The sequence below is a fragment of the Bombina bombina genome, chromosome 3 (assembly GCF_027579735.1).
Source record: "Bombina bombina isolate aBomBom1 chromosome 3, aBomBom1.pri, whole genome shotgun sequence".
NCBI classification, from domain to species: Eukaryota; Metazoa; Chordata; class Amphibia; order Anura; family Bombinatoridae; genus Bombina; species Bombina bombina.
This window is the reverse complement of record NC_069501.1, coordinates 1090976897-1090989462: the sequence shown is the minus strand read 5'-3', so window position 1 is coordinate 1090989462 and position 12566 is coordinate 1090976897. Positions and strand designations below refer to the sequence as shown.

General features: G+C 40.0%; 1 protein-coding gene across 1 annotated transcript in view; it reads right to left on the bottom strand.

Moving 5' to 3' along the window:
* Positions 1 to 938: 938 nt before the first annotated feature.
* The window catches only part of LHFPL6 (LHFPL tetraspan subfamily member 6), a 322772-nt gene continuing 311144 nt past the window's right edge, over positions 939 to 12566 (bottom strand). Inside the window, exon 4 of the mRNA XM_053708404.1 lies at positions 939 to 1826. Within this exon, the coding sequence (XP_053564379.1) occupies positions 1708 to 1826 (119 nt within the window). The 3' untranslated portion in view covers positions 939 to 1707. The remainder of the gene's footprint in view (positions 1827 to 12566) is intronic.

The window sequence follows — 12566 nt, the reverse complement described above, 5'->3', positions numbered from 1 at the left end:
TAAGTGACAACTTCCGTTTTTTATCAAACACACTGTGTATATATTGTTACCAATTGTAACACTTTTTATTCGCTTTTTATTGTCTGAGGAAACAACCAGTCCTGTGTTTGAGAAACGCGTCACAGAATAAAGCGTTCTACTTTTTATTTTAAAATATTGGAAGTTGTCTTAGTTCTTTATTCCAGTATCATATTGACACAGAAAGCCAGCTGACATTTCCAACAGCCGTGCAGCAGTGGAACCGAGAGGCAGTCACAACGAGGTGAACCGTTCCCAGTGTACTAGCCACTGTTAAGTGCTAGCAGGCGGATTTGCACTGGTCATAGTACAGTACCATTCATTCTGGTAAGCGTAATTTTTAACATCATACTTCCACCTGCAAAGCCGAATTACACTATGAGGCGCCCTCTTCTTGTCTTTGTCTTTTAAACAGTTTACCCGACACTCCGGGATCAAGAGGAGCAGCCCTGACCTCTAACACCAGTTACAATTGTTGCCTAGGATTACAAACTTTCAAGGCTAAGTCTAAAAGTCTACTACGATATATTAGTTTATAAACCATATTGGCATATACCTGTCTTGAGCATATCAGAACTTTTTACAATTTTGTCTGGCGCGCCTTTTTGTTTCCCCTTCTGGGATACCATTATCTATCATGTTTGTACAAGAACCTATTTTGTATTTTATAATGTGATACCTAATAATAAAAATATAAAATGATGTGATGTTTTTATTTTATTTTTTATCCCATAATTTTTTTTTGTGTATTTCTACACATTATTGTTTGATAGACAATGCCTACAACATCTGAAAAAGTAAAACAATACACCTATATAAATATACATCTGGAAATAATGCTTAAAAATAAAATCTGAAGGAAAAAATACAAACTATAATAAAGTAAAACACAAATAAAGATACACCCGAGACAAGCAAAAGATTTTTTCAAATTTTTATTTTCAAAATACAAACATAGGATATTACAGTTTTATGGTTTACAAAAAAAACAGACATTGTAATGAATGCAACAAGTAAACTAAACCACAAAACCTATGTTGAATATAAGTGTTTTATATGAATAAATGAAATATTTCTATAGCAATTTTATTGAAGGATAATCTTCCAGGTTATTGCATTTTATGTGAGTAGAAACTTTTTACAAATTGTTATGAATTCCAAAGCTAAAAATACATGAATTCATTAAAAGAAATCTTATAGTCAAGTATATGTTTTTACAGAAGCATATACATATATAAACATATAAAAACAGAAAATAGTATTACAGGTGCATATTGGTCCAACTAATATGTTACATGATTACTTGGAAAAATAATACTGTAAATTAAACAAAGGCTGAATTAAAAGTCAGGCCTTTGTGCTACGTGTGTGGTGTGCTTTTACTAAAGAGTAAAAAGTGAAAATATGCACTCCCTTCCAACATAACCCACATTATCTATCCTCTTCAACACATTTTATATCTCCTGGAGCAGACAAGCGACATTTGACAGAAGATACTTAAATATTCTGTCCATTAGAATTTGCTTTGTCTATAAAGAAACAGCTTAGACTTTCAAAATGGCGTCTTCAACTTATACAAAGTCAACTTTCATGCTTGTAAGTGCTAAAGCCCTTGCAGAAAGAGAATTCTAGTTCATTTTTTGTAGGTCTTCCATTAAAAATGGATCTCTCTTTTGTGTTCTGTGAATTTCAGTAAGGGTATTGCTTTTGTTTCTTGCCAGAAAAACATGACAACCATGTGCAGATAAGCATTGCCGCAGCAGCTCCCCCTCCCGTGCAATAATATGCCCATCCAATGCTGCATGTACCTGAGGAAAAGAAAACATAAAACATTTTAACACATCATTTACATAACATTTAATGCTCAGATAACTGATATATTAGGTACTTGCTAACCTCAAAACAAACAGATAACCCAATTGTTATACCTGTATGTGCAAGTCTGTATATTGATAATGCATTGTTGAAATGTAACAACTGTTTTGCCCCAGGAGGATTAAAGGGATAGGAAAGTCAAACTGAAACTTGCGTGATTCAGATACAGCATGTGATTAAAAGACACTTTTAATTTTACTTCCATTTTCAAATGTTCTTTGTTCTCTTGGTATCCCTTGTTAAAAAAGAATACGCACATATCCTACACTAGTAGAAGCTAGCTACTGCAAGGCTTGTGGGATACTCCTCTATCAGACCGGACTCGGCCAGTAGTCTTGTTATCCCGGCGTCGAGCCGGAAAGATAGGGAATATCCCAGAGTAGAGAATATCAGGAAAATGAGGAGAGCGGCACTCACCACAGACTAGACAGCACAAGACAAATTATGCAGACAGAATATGGCAACAGAGAACCAGTCCAGTATTAGGGGTTAACCAGTAAGCGTAGTGAGACAGGCAGGGTTCAGGCAACAAGGTATCAGTCCAGCATATTAGGGGTTAACCAGTTAGCGTAGTGAGACAGACAGGGTTCAGGCAACAAGGTATCAGTCCAGCAGGTTAGGGGTTAACCAGTTGGCGTAGTGAGACAGGCAGGGTTCAGGCATCAAGGTATCAGTCCAGCAGATTAGGGGTTAACCAGTTAGCATAGTGAGACAGGCAGGGTTCAGGCAACAAGGTATCAGTCCAGCAGATAAGGGGTTAACCAGTTAGCGTAGTGAGACAGGCAGGGTTCAGGCAACAAGGTATCAGTCCAGCAAATTTGGGGTTAACCAGTAAACGATCAGTCACTCCCAGGAGCACAAGAAAGTAGTACCTATACTTGGGCAGTGACAGATCGTTCACTGCCCGCTTACATACCTGTGAATGGCGCCAAGGGACCAGCCGGCATCAGGAGCGTGCGGCGATGACGTCAGCGCCGCACGCCTCCTGAGCCGACACAGCCCTAGGCAACGAGCATGGAGAGGACGCAGCGCCCCTAGCAACAGCGCGGCGTGACAGCTGTTGATTGGTGCCTGCACACATTTGTCTATTGTGATTGGCTAACTAGATGTGTTCAGCTAGCTGCCAGTAGTGCAATGATGATCCTTCAGCAAAGGATAGCAAGAGAACGAAGCACATCTGATAATAGAAGTAAATTGGAAAGTTGCTTAAAATTGAATGGTCTATCCAAATCATTAAAGAAAACGTTGGGTCTTTTTTGCTGAAATAAAAATAATTGTACCCAAACTCTGCTTACCATTTCTTTTTGCTGGATACCACATTGTTTTACCTTATATAATCTATTTGCTGTAGACTTTAATGTATGGTCCTGTATTGTCCTACAACAAATGCTACCCCTTTTGAAATACTATTAATTTTAATGTGGTGTACAGCATAACAATCTTACAAAAAAGTGTTATATTTGTGAGGTTGTTTGTAATGGAGAGCAACATATAATTACAAGTTTTTAACGCCCACTTACAGATGTTTAACCAATTCAAATACATGTTCTGATTTTTCTCTTCTTAAAAAATGCACAGATTATTAAACAGGCGAAATAGCAACACATTGTCTTATCTAAACCTGTTATGGCAAACCAGATGTTTGAGATTTCCTGTGATTTATACAGCACAACATGCTATATAGACAAATGAGAATATATTCAAACAATTTGGTGACATGCTGTCAGCATAAACCAAAGGAAATGACAAATACAAATAATTATAAAAGATTTTAGAAAGAACAGTGATAAAGAAAGGGAACTTAAAGGGATAGTAAAGTCCAAATTAAACTTTCATGATTCAGATAGGGCATGTCATTTTAAACAACTTTCTAATTTACTTTTATCATCAAATTTGATTTATTATCTTGGTATTCTTAGTTAAAGCTAAATCTAGGTAGGCTAATGTGCTAATTTCTAAGCCCTTGAAGGCTGCCTCTTATCTGAATTCATTTGACTTTTTTCACAGCTAGAGGGCGTTGGTTCATGTGTTTCATATAGATGACATTGTGCTCACGCACGTGGAGTTATTTAAGAGTCAGAACTAATTGCCTGAAATGCAAGTCTGTCAAAAGATCTGAGATAATGAGGCAGTCTGCAGAAGCTTAGATACAAGGTAATCACCAAGGTAAAAAGTGTATTTCTATAACAGTGTTGGTTACGCAAAACTGGGGAATGGTAAATAAAGGGATTATCTATCTTTTTAAACAATAACATTTTTGGTGTTTACTATCCCTTTAAAGGGACATAAAACTGATTAACACAACTTTACTTGCTAAGCTGTTGTTTTTAGTCCTGTGCCTGCAGCTTTCTTCAAACTAGTTTTCTCATTGTAACCAAGCACGGATCCACGGATCCTCCATTACTTGTGGGATATTCTCATTCCCAACAGGAAGTTGCAAGAGGAAACCCACAGCAGAGCTGCAATATAGCTCCTCCCCTAACTGTCATAGCCAGTCATTCGACCAAAAACAAGCCGAGAAAGGAGGAACCATAGGGTGCAGTGGTTACTGTAGTTTAAATTTAAAAATTACCTGCCTTAAAAAGACAGGGCGGGCCGTGGACTGGATACACCACAAGAGAAATAAATTTATCAGGTAAGCATAAATTGTGTTTTCTCTTGTAAGGTGTATCCAGTCCACGGATCATCCATTACTTGTGGGATACCAATACCAAAGCTAAAGTACACGGATGAAGGGAGGGACAAGGCAGGAACTTAAATGGAAGGAAACACTGCCTGTAAAACCTTTCTCCCAAATATAGCCTCCGAAGAAGCAAAAGTATCAAATTTGCAAAATTTTGAAAAAGTATGAAGCGAAGACCAAGTCGCCGCCTTGCAAATCTGTTCAAAAGAAGCCTCATTTTTAAAGGCCCAAGTGGAAGCCACAGCTCTAGTGGAATGAGCTGTAATCCTTTCAGGAGGCTGCTGTCCAGCAGTCTCATAGACTAAGCGGATTAAGCTTCTTAGCCAAAAAGGAGAGGTTGCCGAAGCCTTTTGATCTCTCCTCTGTCCAGAGAAGACAACAAACCAAGCAGATGTTTGACGAAAAGCTTTAGTAGCTTGTAAGTAAAAACTTTAAAGCACGGACCACGTCCAGATTGTGAAACACAAGGATGGAACAACAATCTCTTGATTGATATTCTTGTTAGATACCACCTTAGGTAAAAACCCAGATTTGGTACGCAGGACTACCTTATCCGTATGAAAAATCAGATAAGGAGAATCACATTGTAAGGCAGATAACTCGGAGACTCTACGAGCCGAGGAAATAGCTACCAAAAAAGGACTTTCCAAGATAAAAGTTTGATATCTATGGAATGAAGAGGTTCAAACGGAACTTCTTGAAGAACCTTAAGAACCAAGTTTAAGCTCCATGGTGGAGCAACCGGTTTAAACACAGGCTTGATTCTAACTAAAGCCTGACAAAATGCCTGAACGTCTGGAACATCTGCAAGACGCTTAACTAGCTGACAATCCTTTTTCCAAACCTTCTTGGAGAAAAGATAGTATCCTAGGAATCCTGACCTTACTCCATGAGTAACCCTTGGATTCACACCAATAAAGATATCTATGCCATACCTTATGGTAAATTTTCCTGGTGACAGGCTTTCGTGCCCGTATTAAGGTATCAATAACTGACTCGGAGAAGCCACGCTTTGATAAAATCAAGCGTTCAATCTCTAGGCAGTCAGCCGCAGAGAAATTAGATTTGGATGGTTGGAAGGACCCTGAAGTAGAAGGTCCTGTCTCAGAAGCAGAGACCATGGTGGAAAGGATGACATGTCCACTAGATCTGCATACCAGGCCCTGCGAGGCCACGCAGGTGCTATCAGAATCACCGATGCTCTCTCCTGCTTGATCTTGGCAATCAGTCGAGAGAGCAGAGGAAACGGTGGAAACACATAAGCCAGGTTGAAAGACCAGGGCGCTGCTAGAGCATCTATCAGTGTTGCCTTGGGATCCCTGGACCTGGATCCGTAACACGGAAGCTTGGCGTTCTGGCGAGACGCCATGAGATCCAGTTCTGGTTTGCCCCAACGATGAATCAGTTGTGCAAATACCTCCGGATGGAGTTCCCACTCTCCCGGATGAAAAGTCTGACGACTTAGAAAATCCGCCTCCCAGTGCTCTACACCTGGGATATGGATAGCTGATAAGTGGCAAGAGTGAATCTCTGCCCAGCGAATTATTTTTGAAACTTCTAACATCTCTAGGGAACTTCTTGTTCCCCCTTGATGGTTGATGTAAGTTACAGTCGTGATGTTGTCCGACTGAAATCTGATGTACCTCAGAGTTGCTAACTGAGGCCAAGCCTGTAGAGCCTTGAATATCGCTCTTAGTTCCAGAATATTTATTGGAAGAAGAGACTCCTCCTGAGTCCACGATCCCTGAGCCTTCAGGGAGTTCCAGACTGCACCCCAACCTAGAAGGCTGGCATTTGTTGTTACAATTGTCCAATCTGGCCTGCGAAAGGTCATACCTTTGGACAGATGGACCCGAGATAGCTACCAGGGAAAAGAATCCCTGGTCTCTTGGTCCAGATTCAGTTGAGGGGACAAATCTGTGTAATCCCCGCTCCACTGACTGAGCATGCATAGTTGCAGCGGTCTGAGATGTAAGCGTGCAAACGGCACTATGTCCATTGCCGCTACCATTAAGCCGATTACTTCCATACACTGAGCCACCGAAGGGCGCGGAATAGAATGAAGAACCCGGCAGGAATTTAGAAGCTTTGATAACCTGGACTCCGTCAGGTGAATTTTCATTTCTATAGAATCTATCAGAGTCCCTAGAAAGGAAACTCTTGTGAGTTGGGATAGAGAACTCTTTTCCTCGTTCACTTTCCACCCATGCAACCTCAGAAATGCCAGTACTACGTCCGTATGAGACTTGGCAATTTGGAAGTTTGACGCCTGTATCAGGATGTCGTCTAAATAAGGGGCTACTGCTATGCCCCGCGGCCTTAGGACCGCCATAAGCGACCCTAGAACCTTTGTAAAGATTCTTGGGGCCGTAGCTAATCCAAAGGGAAGAGCTACAACTGGTAATGCCTGTCTTGAAAGGCAAACCTGAGAAACCGATGATGATCTTTGTGTATTGGAATGTGAAGATAAGCATCCTTTAGATCCACTGTAGTCATATATTGACCCTCCTGGATCAGTGGTAGGATTGTACGAATAGTTTCCATCTTGAACGACGGAACTTTGAGGAATTTGTTTAAGATCTTTAGATCCAAAATTGGTCTGAAGGTTCCCTCTTTTTTGAGAACCACAAACAGATTTGAGTAAAAACCCTGTTCCTGTTCACTCCCATAACTAGGAGGTCTCGTACACAGTGTAAGAATGCCTCTCTCTTTATCTGGTGTGCAGATAATTGTGAAAGGTGAAATCTCCCTTTTGGGGGGGAAGCTTTGAAGCCCAGAAGATATCCCTGGGATATAATTTCCAATGCCCAGGGATCCTGAACATCTCTTGCCCACGCCTGGGCGAAGAGTGAAAGTCTGCCCCCTACTAGATCCGTTACCGGATAGGGGGCCGTTCCTTCATGCTGTCTTAGAGGCAGCAGCAGGCTTTTTTGACCTGCTTACCTTTTTTCCAGGTCTGGTTTGGTCTCGAGACCTTCTTAGATTGAGCAAAAGTTCCCTCTTGTTTATTATTAGAGGAAGTTGATGCCGCACCTGCCTTGAAGTTTTGAAAGGCACGAAAATTAGACTGTTTGGCCTTAGATTTGGACCTGTCCTGAGGAAGGGCATGACCTTTTCCTCCAGTGATATCAGCAATAATCTCCTTCAAACCAGGCCCGAAGAGGGTCTGCCCCTTGAAGGGAGTGTTAAGTAGCTTAGAAGTCACGTCGGCTGACCATGATTTAAGCCATAGCGCTCTGCGCGCCTGTATAGCAAAACCAGAATTCTTAGCCGCTAGTTTAGTCAAATGAACAATGGCATCAGAAATAAAAGAATTGGCTAGCTTAAGTGCTCTAAGTTTGCCAAGTATGTCATCCAATGGAATCGCTACCTGTAAAGCCTCTTCCAGAGACTCAAACCAGTACGCCGCAGCAGCAGTGACAGGGGCAATGCATGCAAGGGGCTGTAGGATAAAGCCTTGTTGAATAAATATTTTCTTAAGGTAACCTTCTAATTTTTTATCCATTGGATCTAAAAAAGCACAACTGTCCTCGACAGGGATAGTAGTACGCTTTGCTAGAGTAGAAACTGCTCCCTCCACCTTAGGGACTGTCTGCCATAAGTCCCGTGTGGTGGCGTCTATTGGAAATATTTTTCTAAAAATAGGAGGGGAAGAGAACGGCACACCTGGTCTATCCCATTCCTTATTAATAATTTTTGTAAACCTTTTAGGTATTTGGAAAAACATCAGTACACACCGGCACTGCAAGTATTTATCCAGTCTACACAATTTCTCTGGCACTGCAATGGAATCACAGTCATTCAGAGCAGCTAAAACCTCCCTAAGCAACACGCGGAGGTGTACAAGCTTAAATTTAAATGTAGAAATATTAGAATCAGGTATCTTCCTGAGTCATTAACATCACCCACTGACTGAAGCTCTCTTTCCTCAGCTTCTGCATATTGTGAGGCAGTATCAGACATGGTTCTTAAAGCGTCAGTATGCTCTGCATTTTGTCTCACCCCATAGCTATCTCGCTTACCTCTAAGTTCAGGTAGTCTGGCTAATACCGCTGACAGTGTATTATCCATGACTGCCGCCATGTCTTGTAAAGTAAACGCTATGGGCGCCCTAGATGTACTTGGCGCCATTTGAGCTTGAGTCCCGTAAGCGGGAGTCAAAGGGTCTGACACGTGGGGAAAGTTAGTCGGCATAACTTCCCCCTCGTCAGATTCCTCTGTGATAAAAAAATTTAAAAGACAGAAAATGATCTTTATTGCCTAAAATGAAATCAGTACATTTGGTACACATTCTAAGAGGGGGTTCCACCATGGCTTTTAAACATAATGAACAAGGAGTTTCTTCTATGTCAGACATGTTTATACAGACTAGCAATGAGACTAGCAAGCTTGGAAAACACTTTAAATCAAGTTAACAAGCAAATATAAAAAACGGTACTGTGCCTTTAAGAGAAACAAATTTTGTCAGAATTTGAAAAACAGTGAAAAAATGCAGTAAATCAAACGAAATTTTTACAGTGTATGTAATAGACTAGCAGAGCATTGCACCCACTTGCAAATGGATGATTAACCCCTTAGTTCAAAAAACGGATCAAAAAAACGAAATAGACGTTTTTTAACAGTCACAACCAACTGCCACAGCAAGCTGTAGCCCTACCTTCCCCAATAAACGACTTTGGAAAGCCTTTGGGCCCTTTAGAGATGTCCTATAGCATTCAGAGGGCCTTTGAGGGAATCTGGATGTAATTTTAACTGCACAAAAAAACGTTAAAATAGGCCCCTCCCACTCATAGTAACACAGTGGAAAGCCTCAGGAAACTGTTTCTAGGCAAAATGTAAGCCAGCCATGTGGAAAAAACTAGGCCCCAATAAAGTTTTATCACCAAAGCATATATAAAAACGATTAAACATGCCAGCAAACGTTTTATATTGTAAATATCATAAGGGTATTACCCCTGGGAGTAAGCATGATACCAGTCGTTATTAAATCACTGTATTCAGGCTTAACTTACATTAATCCGGTATCAACAGCATTTTCTAGTGTTTTGCATCTCTAGAAAAAATTATAACTGCACATACCTGATAGCAGAATAAACTGCACGCCATTCTCTCGCTGAAGTTTTACCTCATCTGTGTAATCCCCTCAGACATATGTGAGAACAGCAAAGGATCTTAGTTACAACCTGCTAAGATCATAGAAACCTCAGGCAGATTCTTCTTCTATTTACTGCCTGAGATAAAATAGCACAACTCCGGTGCTATTTAAAAATAACAAACTTTTGATTGAAGAAAATAAACTAGCTATATTTAACCACTCTCTCCTACAACGTCCTTGCTTGTTGAGAGTTGCAAGAGAATGACTGGCTATGACAGTTAGGGAAGGAGCTATATTGCAGCTCTGCTGTGGGTTTCCTCTTGCAACTTCCTGTTGGGAATGAGAATATCCCACAAGTAATGGATGATCCGTGGACTGGATACATCTTACAAGAGAAATACCATTTTACTTGTAATCTGGCCATAAAGGTGCTAGTTGGTGAGGCTCTGCATCTTCATACTAGGCGCCACCATCTTGGAGCACATGCATTGTTACTCTTAGTGACAGAAACAGTGCAAATTTATAGATCAGTGATGTTGCTGGCTTTTTGAAAGCTCTGCCATGCACCTTAGTCTATCTTGCACAACACAGAACTAAAGCTATGCGTTTTCACAGGTTTTTTTAAGTTATATAAGAATTATAAAAAAGACCTCAGGAATAACATAGAGCAATGCAGCCATTTCAATAATGTACAGCTCTTGCTTTTTGTTGTGCATGCTAAACTCAAGTGCATTACATGGTTTGTCAAAAAACAAACGACAAAACCTCACACATCTATAAATGTGCACTTCTTTGGTCAAATGGTGTGAGAATACTTAAGTTCCAAGATGGTGGCAGAAGATTCAGAGCTTCACTAACAACCACTTGTAAGGGGTTACAATAAGAGAATTGCTCCATACAGATCTGCTGGTACAGGCAGAAAACCAATAGCATGGTGGCTAGTAAGAGTATCACTGTAGTTGTAGCAAGTGGTTTAACATCCCTTTAAAGCACCTGCTGCTAAGCATCTCTAAATATGTCTAATACTGGTAAACTGTGTCTGAATGTGAGAAGTCAATCACAAACTCTTACATGCAGAGCAATTAGGGGCTCGGAAAAAACCCAATGGTTACAATTGATGTTTTGATGTAAAAAGTCGGCAGCTGCAGTTCAATATTGGGTTTCTGGAGATTATGTAGTTCTGATGGTGTAGCCTACTTATAGTTTTCTATGAAACTGGAATATCAGGGATCAGTTCAGATGTTATGAGTTGTATGTATGGTTTCCATGATACTAAATGCCAAAAAAGAAATGGCCACAATTTGCTGTTCCAACTAGGGGCGGAACTACCATTGGTGCAGCGGTGCAGTAGCACCCGGGCCCAAGAGCTGGAGGGTGCCCATAACAGCCAATCTATACATAGGTGTATGCAGAATGTTTACAATCTTAATGCAGGGAAGACTTTTATTAGTGCAAATAGCAGGACCACCTATCTATCTATCTATCTATCTATCTATCTATCCTTAAAATCATTAAACAGAGCAGAATGCATTTTATTACTTTTGCTTTTTACAAAGTTACTTTTGGGGGCCACCAAAAAAATTTTGCACCAGGGCCCGCTGTTGAAAAGGTCCGCTACTGGTTCCAACGCAAGACAACACTAGGAACTTTTTCTACTGCACAAACTTAAACTAACTTGTGCATCAGTCTCAAATGCAAGTGTAGCGGGAAACACGTTTGTTTGAAGTGCAAGTGTTTTTAAGTCCTCTATGTTAAATAAAAGGTTGTGCTGCATAAAAAAGTACCTAGTGTTGTTGCGTTGGAACAGCAGATGGTGGGCATTTTGTGTCCATTAGATAAACTTTTACAGTGGATGTCCATGGCAACCTGTGCCTTCTGAGACTCCAGAGTTATGCTGCACAGAGTTGGGCAGCAGTTCTGCAAGAATGTTTTTTTTTTTTTTAAAACTTTTATTTATCAAACAAGGGTTACCATGTGGAGATATCACTCCCATAGGTCACAGAACATGGAAAATCAAAAACATGTTACAATTGAATGTTTACATTGCAATACTGGGTCTACTTTGCTGCAAGTGATGTTCTTACATACAGTCTCTCTGCAGGTACGCCCAGAGTCTTTTCTCTCAAAGCAAAAAGAAAGTTTCAATCTGCGTCCTAGGGGTTGGTCTTTTTGCTGCAATAGTCCATGGTAGATCCCTCTTTTCCTTTTTCCTCTCTCTTTCTCCTCCCGTACCTCCCTCCTCCCTTACCCAACCCTTTCAAATAGTACAACGTTTAATAATAGCTAAATAAGGATAATAGTAATCAAAACAGTAATAATCAGAGCCGAGCTTTATCTCGTCTCTTCACTGATCACGTTAAGAACTTTGCAGTTTCTTATTGTTAGGTCATTTTCTCTCCCCTGGGCAGCGGCGAAAAGAGTTCTGCAAGAATGTTATCCATCTGTAAGAGCAATAGGTGGCAGCACAATTTCCTGCCATGTAGTGTTCCAGACATCTACGTAGGCAAAATTACATGAAAAGGGAGCAAAATAAATAATGAAAGTATATTACAAAGTTGTTTCATTATGTATAACTAAACATTATATATAAAAATCTCAAGCTGTTTTATTGTCCATTTACCTTCTGCTTTGTACTATATGAGCTAATAAATATTTTCACAGGTATCACATTTAAAGCTTATTCTTCTCACCTTCACTTTGTTTTGTATGAAAAAAATGTTTGGTTTTAAGGTAACTTCATTGTTTATGTTGAACTATCTAAAAAAAAAATATTAAAAAGTTTATGAAGGTCAGCAATTTAGTGAACATATTCTGAGATGCAAAAATGTTATTTTATATATACATAAATCATTTGAAAGGACTATTAGCCAGAAAGTCAATTATGCTTTTGTTAAA